Source organism: Atta colombica, unplaced genomic scaffold (genome assembly GCF_001594045.1).
Source record: "Atta colombica isolate Treedump-2 unplaced genomic scaffold, Acol1.0 scaffold198, whole genome shotgun sequence".
NCBI classification, from domain to species: Eukaryota; Metazoa; Arthropoda; class Insecta; order Hymenoptera; family Formicidae; genus Atta; species Atta colombica.
The window spans coordinates 858,554-866,561 of NW_017259291.1; the positions used below are offsets into that span (position 1 = coordinate 858,554).

The 8,008-nt window shown below is 26.1% G+C and overlaps 1 protein-coding gene across 1 annotated transcript in view; it reads left to right on the forward strand.

Moving 5' to 3' along the window:
* LOC108686976 (importin subunit alpha-5-like) overlaps positions 1–3,840 on the forward strand; it is a 10,789-nt gene extending 6,949 nt beyond the window's left edge. The window contains exons 7-11 of the mRNA XM_018192511.1: positions 331–563; positions 684–942; positions 2,343–2,496; positions 2,584–2,954; positions 3,511–3,840. Coding sequence (XP_018048000.1) covers positions 331–563; positions 684–942; positions 2,343–2,496; positions 2,584–2,954; positions 3,511–3,840 — 1,347 coding nt within the window. The remainder of the gene's footprint in view (positions 1–330; positions 564–683; positions 943–2,342; positions 2,497–2,583; positions 2,955–3,510) is intronic.
* Positions 3,841–8,008: the final 4,168 nt, after the last annotated feature.

Sequence of the window (8,008 nt, forward strand, 5' to 3'; positions counted from 1 at the left end):
TTATCATTCTTCCGAATTTAACGTGTTTTTTTTTGGGAAAAAAATCGTCATTTCTTTTTTCTCATTATTACTTATACACCTGGTACATACATACATGTGTGCGTGCGTGCGTGCGTGCGTGCGTGCGTGCGTGCGTGCGTGCGTGCGTGCGTGCGTGGAGCTGTTCAACATATTTAAAATAATTACGAAAGATTTAGGATATTTCATGTATTTAAGATTTATATATAAATATCTTGCATGCTTTTTGATACCGTACTTAATTTATGTTCAATTATATGATATAGTTATATATCCAAAGAAGATAATCAATTGTCAAAATGTAATGTTCAGACAGAGCCAGAACTTCCACGTTTATCGACAGAAGCCGTTGTTCCATCTTTTCTTTCTGTAAATGGAACTGTACATGAAATTGTACAAGACCTGACACTATCGTCAGACAAAGCATTACAAATACTGGCAATTCAAGTTTATAGCAAATTATTTAATTATTCGAAAACAAATTCTTCTGATATCTTAGAAAGTGACATATTAGCACGTTGTATTGAACTCTTAGATAACGACAAGTATGTATATGAAAACTGTAAAAATAATTTATCTATTTAAATAAAATGTTTCTTCGTATATTGTGCAATGATAAATATAATATTTAAGATATAAGGTATAATTTTTTTATTTTTATTTAGTTTTGTCTTGCAACTTGAATTAATATCCTTGTTAACTGCTGTAATTTTGAATACATTTTCCAAAGAAGCGCAATATGTTATAAAAAATGGAATAATAACAAAATTGGTGAAGCTATTTAAGTCTGCATCATCTAATGTTGTGGAACAAGCAGTGCATGCTTTAGGAATTATAATCAAAGATAGACCATATGCACGTGATCTTGCTCTTGAACAAAATGTTCTACCTTCTTTGGTCGACTTAATTAAACTTGATATCTCAGTAAGTAACTGCATTTAATAATATTCTTTAATTACATTATCTTATTTTTATATTGTCATTATCTTCAAAAACAACATTTTTTCCGTTTATTTATGAATGAAATTCGCATACTGAACAACAATAAATGTAATAAATAATTGCTAATTTTTTGTAAGAGCGACTAAATTTTTAAAAGAAAAATTATATTCATATAATTTTTTTTGTTAATAATAGCACTAAATCAATTTTATAATTTTATATTTTTCTCTTCTATGCAAGAAACTGAAGATACTCAAATTATGCCAATATTGGTTTAAAACATTTAGGTAGAAATATTTTTCATTCTGTTTATTTAATAAAGTTATAACTAATTTAACAAATAAACTTAAGTAGTGCTTAAAAGAGAAAATTGTATATTACACGGAAAAAATATAGCTCTGCTTTGATAAAATAGGCTTTTTAACACTGCAAAGTAAATAATAATTCGATAAATATATAAAATTATATAGAAAGAAAGTATATAGAATTATTCATTGTAAAAAGTGAATACTAAACACTTTAAAAGATTTTAAAAGGTTCTTTATACAAGTTTAAGCTGAAAATTTCGTACAACGTATATATCCGAAATGGTTAGTTTCAAAGATACTGATTGTTAAAGTTTTTGAAAAAAAAAACTTTGAAAACCATTTGAATTATTTTGCAGTTTTAAACATATAGAGTTTCATTAAAATAACTCGAGTGCTTTTTGAAATTTTTAAGTAAAACAAAATTTTTTTTTTTTATTTTAATTATCCTGTATCTTTAAAATCAAGTCGTTTCAAATATGAAGTTTTCGTCTTGAATTTGTGTGAGAAATCACTACTTAAAATCTTTTAGAGTGATTAGTACCAACCCTGTATATTGAAAAACTATTTCTTCTATAATTATTGTAATAAATAATAAATATTTCAATATTCAATGATCTCAAATATTAAATATACTATTCGTATGAGAGTAATTATTTATTATTTAAATTACAATATATAGTTTTTATAAATAAGTCTCTCTCTCTCTCTCTCTCTCTCTCTCCTCTCGATAATCATTTATTTTATCTGATATCAAGTCGAGATCATAGTTCTTTTTGTTCTATTAGATCAGATATATGGAATATATTCATATTGAAATGAAATATTTTTTGAATTATTTTCTTATTTTCTTTTTTTATTAGCATCTGCTAACAAAATTAGCTTTTACATTATGTGCTTTTAAGAAAATGCTCTGAAGTATGGAACAATGATAATGATATTTTGCAAGCGGTTAGCACAAAAACTAGCAAGACAAATTTAACTTTTATATTAAGTAGAATTTTAAAACTATGTTTGTTTTAATAAATAGACGATATTTCAATACTTTTCTAATACTGATTTTCTAAAACGATGCAGACAGGATTTATGTGCAACATTGTAAGGACTTTAACTTATTTATGTAAAAAATCGGACTCGGCTTTATCTTTTGAATTGATTAGACCTGTTTTACCAATACTTAATTACCTGTTCAATAACGGAAATCAAGATTGTGTTGATCAAGAATTACGTTGTAAGAAATTCATGTTTTATTATTTTATATATTGTAATTTATTTTAAGGTATTTATTATGAATTTTGTATGTTGCTGTTTGTTTCAGCCAATATTTGCAAGATACTCTCTTACATCACCTATAAATCCAACCATAACATACAAGCAGTATTGAAAACTGGTATTCTATTGAAAATTTTAGAATGTCTGACGTCGAAGGAGGAAAGTATTCTTATTCCAGCGTTGCGAACAATTAAAAATGCAGTAGGAATGGATGAGGCGAATGAATCGGATGTTTTAATTTTAGCGGATTATTTGCCGCATTTTTGTTCCTTGTTGCGAAATCATCATGCCAATCATCATGAAGATATTACAAAGGAAATTGTTTTGATTATCTTTGGAATGATTAAAAACATGAACCAAATTCAAAATGTGTTAGATGCTGGTCTATTACCACCAATGATAGAAATATTTATGTTTGTAAGTATGTTTGCGTAAACCCAAAATAACCTGCTGAATATCTATTCTAACTATTTTTGAACTCAACTGGATAGAAATACGAAATTCTTTTCATTATGTTGTATTTAAATATATTCATGTCTATTATTTTTTGATTAAAAAATCAGGAGCGCGAATTTATAAACGTCGAAATGAATTAATTTTAATTCATTTCAATACATTCTTTTTTATTGTACTGAGGGTATAAATCAGAAATAAATAAAAAGTCTCTGAGAATTGATGCTAGTTATTGTTGAATAAAAATTTATTATTAATTGTAACTGATAATAATAAATTCATATTCGCAACAATAACTAGCGTTGGCTCTCAGAGGCTTTTTATTTATTTTTGATTTATGTCATTAGAACCTACGCAACTTTGAGATTGTTAGTACTGTGTTGTACACAAGCACACACACGCACACACACACACACGCACACACACACACACACACACACACACACACACACACACACACACACACACACACACACACACACACACACACACAATAATATATATGCATATTTATTTATAGGGAAAAGGAATGGTTCAAAAGATAACTGGATGGATCTTAATGTATTTAATCTCGTGTGCAACAAGTCAACAACTGACCGAATTAATAAATGCTGATATACTGTTAGCTTTTTGTAGTTTATTGGGAACGAACAATTATGAGCATATTATTAATGGTTTAAATGGTCTAAATAATATCTGGGATGTTGCAGAGAAAGTAAAACAAAGAGAAAAACTTGTCACTATAATCAAAAAAGCTGGAGGATTAGATAAACTGAAAGCTCTTCAATATCATGGAAATGAAATAATTTATGAAAAATCTATGGTTATAATTAGCTCATTATTTTCTTAACAAGTTTATATACTTATTTTATGTGTGTAAATTGAGAACTATTTACATTAAAAGTTCTTATTTCTTTTCATAAATATTTTATCTAAATAAGCAAAATATTTTAAATGGAATCATAATTTTTAATAACTTCATAATTTTTAATAACTTCATTAAATTAAATAATAAAACTAATTACACATTATCAATATAATAAACTAAAATAAACTAAATTAAAATTTAATAAACAGACTATTTTTAAGATATTGAAAAATTTCTCCTGAATTTAAAGAGATTTTTTTTATTGAATTTAACAGATTGAATAATGGACTGATTAAAAAATTTAATTTCTTGATGTATTTATTTTTGAATTCGAACTGAAAGACTATTATACTTAAGAGATCAATCAATATGAGACTTGATTATTATTTTGTAATAATAACTACTTACAAAAAGAATTAGAATAGATATCGACTAATCAAATTATAGAAAAATTGCGTGACAAAAAATATTCGCTAAAAAGCATTTACATTTAATCAAATATAAATATAATTATACGCAGTGTCCCAATAATTTATTACAAGGCAATATCATTACAGTTAGTGATATGCGGAAATGCCCTAGGAATAAATTGTTCGAAGAAATACATGAAGGGAATATTGTGATGGGAATTATTTTTTTCTCAATGTCATATTTTTAGTTATTTCTAAGTTATCGATTTTTTACCTTCATGTGATCTTAAGTATATACAAAAAATTCAAAAATTTTGAGAATGGATGCAAATAATGAAATAAGTACAACAGAAAGGAAAATTTATTATAATAAGAGAGAATTAAAAATAACATCCGTTTATCTTGTGCAATGCATTGAATATTTTATATGCAAATAGATGAATAGGAAGAGGAAGTCTTACTCCTTTACTGCTACGTTGTTCTTGATATTAATCCGCTAGATTTTTTTCATTAACGGGAGGTATTGTTTGTAACAAAGTTATTGAGACCCTGTATATAAAATATGTGTTTATATGTTTTCTTTTTCTTTTATAATCTTTGTCCATATGTATAAAAAATAATAAAAAGAATAATTAAAGAATGACTAGAAAAGTAACTTTTACACCTTTCAAAAATATGATCACATTATATAACATTTTATAGGATGAGTCCCGAACCGCTGAAACATCTCGAAAATGAAACATTTTTGGAAAAATAATTCAAAAGATTCTAAAAAGATCTATTTATTGATCATATCTTTGGCCTTGGATGGCAAAATCAGGTTATCAACACTCTATTTTTGATTCCAGGATTTAATAACTGACGTCAAAAGCTTTTCAAAACATTACAATAAAGTTCATTTTCATTAAGTACTTTTCGAGTTATAAGAATGGAAAGTTACGATACGCCATCATTAGTATTATCCAAAGTCGTTCAACCGATGATTAAAACCATTTGAATATAATTGTTCAGAGTCATGCTCTGGATAATATTTGTTAAGATAAAAGCTTGATTAAGATTGGAGATCATTTTTTTTTATTTTCATTATTGCACTAAAAATTCATTTTTATGTAAAAATAAAAATAAGAGGAACAATCTTCATTGACTTTGATCTTAACAAATATCCAAGTCATAATCTTGAACAACATTCAAGAGATTTTAGTCGGTCAAACATCTTGGATAATGCGACAATACTGTAAATTTTAAACTTTAAAAGTATTTAATGAAAAAATAATTTATTATAATGTTCTAAAAAACTCTCGAGATAAGATAGAAAAATATGTAATAAAAAATTGGGAGTTCTCAACAAACACAAAGTAATATGTAACGTACTCATTAGTTGTAATTTTCCACTCAACAATATTATAATGTAACATACATATTATATTGTTGAGTGGGAAATTACAACTAACAGGTGTTACTTACTTTGTGTTTGCTGGAGAACTTCTAATTTTTCATTATAATCCATATTTTTCAACAAAGAATCGAAGAATTAGTATATCGAATATGAAGCAGCCAAAATTAATGAAGTTAAATCTACATCTTTAGTTGTTGCCGAACAAACAGTTTGTGTATTAAGAAATATAATTGATATTTCCTACGTGACCTTGCTCTTCAATATGACACTATATCTCTTAGTTAATTTAATTAAGTCTGATACTTCAGTAAGTGACATTTTATTTAAAAATATTCTTTAATCACATATTTATCACATGCTTGCTTTTTTATTGTCAGTACTCATAAACAACATTTTTGTTCGTTTGTTTAAAAAATGATATTTGTAATCAAAGTAATAAGTATGACAAAAAATTTTTAAAAGAAATTTAGTAATAATTAATTATTATATGTGTAATACTAACAATAAATAATCTTTATAATATTATAATATTTTCCTTCAGTTATGGTTATGCACATAACAAGAAATTAGAAATTACTTGCTTTAAATATTAATACAAAATAATACACACAAATTTCGATATGGCTGCATTGACTATAATTATCATGATAACAAGAGAAACAGTTCAACAATTTACTCAGTTTGTGGAAGCTGGTATATTGAGAATTCTTTGTTCTTTACTTCAATTTAGCGATAATAACGATATTATTAATCCCATAATTGGTAATATTAATAAAAATATCCGTTTTCTCTGAATACATGTAAAATTATCAAAGATGTTTCTTCGGATATCTTTTGTGTATTTAACATTTATATACATTGCTCAAAAAAAATTATGACGTAGAAAATTGTGGATAAAAATAGGCCAATTTTGAACGATAATTTTGTTCTTTTTTTTTTAATTAAAGGGAAGAGTTCGAACTTTATACCGCCCCTGCAAACAGCATTCCACAAAAAAATTTTATAAAGTCTGTACATTCCGTCAAATTATACAACTTTCAATATACACACCCTCATATCTTTAAATGTTCAATGGCAGAGGTAAATATCAAGGTATCAAACTTAAAATATGGTCATACCGTCTTAAAGTAGAAATTTCAAGCTTTGATTTGAAAAAAAATATATTATCCTATAATAATTTTTCGCAAAATTATCCTTAGTCAAAAAAATTATCGTTGGTCAATTTTTGTTCATAATTTTGCCATAATTTTTTTTTAGCAGAGTTTAAACACTTTGCATACTTTTTAATATCATAATTTATATTCAATTATGTGATATAGTTATGTAGTATATCATAAAAGATAATCAACTGTCAAAACATAATGTTGGGACACAGAACTTTCAAGTTTATCGACAGAAGCTATTATTCCATTCACTCGTACTTCTTCTGCATCTCAAGATGAAATTCCTCAATATGAAATTGAACAACAAGAATATTCTGGGTATTCTCATATGACGAAGCATTGCAAATAATGGTATCTCAGATTTATAGTAAATTTTTTAGTTCAGCAATAAAGCCTGTTATAAAGCTTGTTTTAGAAAGTAAGACATTATCACATTGTATGGAGATCTTAGATAGGGGCAGGTATGTATATGAAAATTAAAAAAATAATTTATCTATTTAAATGAATTGTTTCTTCATGTATTTTTGATAGATATTTTAATATAAGAAATAATTTTTTTTATTTTTCTTCAATCCTACCTTGCAATTTGAAGTACTATCTTTGTTTACTGCTTTAATCACGGGTACATTTTCCGAAGAAGTGTAGTATATTATAGAATATTATATGTAGTATATTATAGAACATGACACAATACCAAAAATAATGAAGCTACTTAAGTCTGCATCGTTTAATATTGCGAAATGTACTTGTTTTAGAGGCTATGCCAATGTTACACATAGTTGATAATATAGTAGGAATAGATGAGGTGACTGAATCGGATATTTTAATTTTAGTAGAACAATTGCCGTATTTACGTGCCTTGTTGCGGAATCATCGCGCCATGAGCATATTGCAGAGAAAATTGTTGTGATAATCTTTAAAAATGATTACTAATCCGAATCAAATCTAAAATGTATTAAATGCTGGTCTCTTATCATTATAGATAGAAATACTTGAGTTTGTAAATATGTTAATGCAAACATGAATAATCAGCTAAAATCTGATGTAAATATTTCAGTAATTGAGCGAGAAATGACTCATCAAATTGATTTAGCGTCGAAGTAATGATGTTGAATTGACAGTCATTTTTCACTTAGATATAAGATTTTTTTGTATATATTGTAGATATATATATATATATA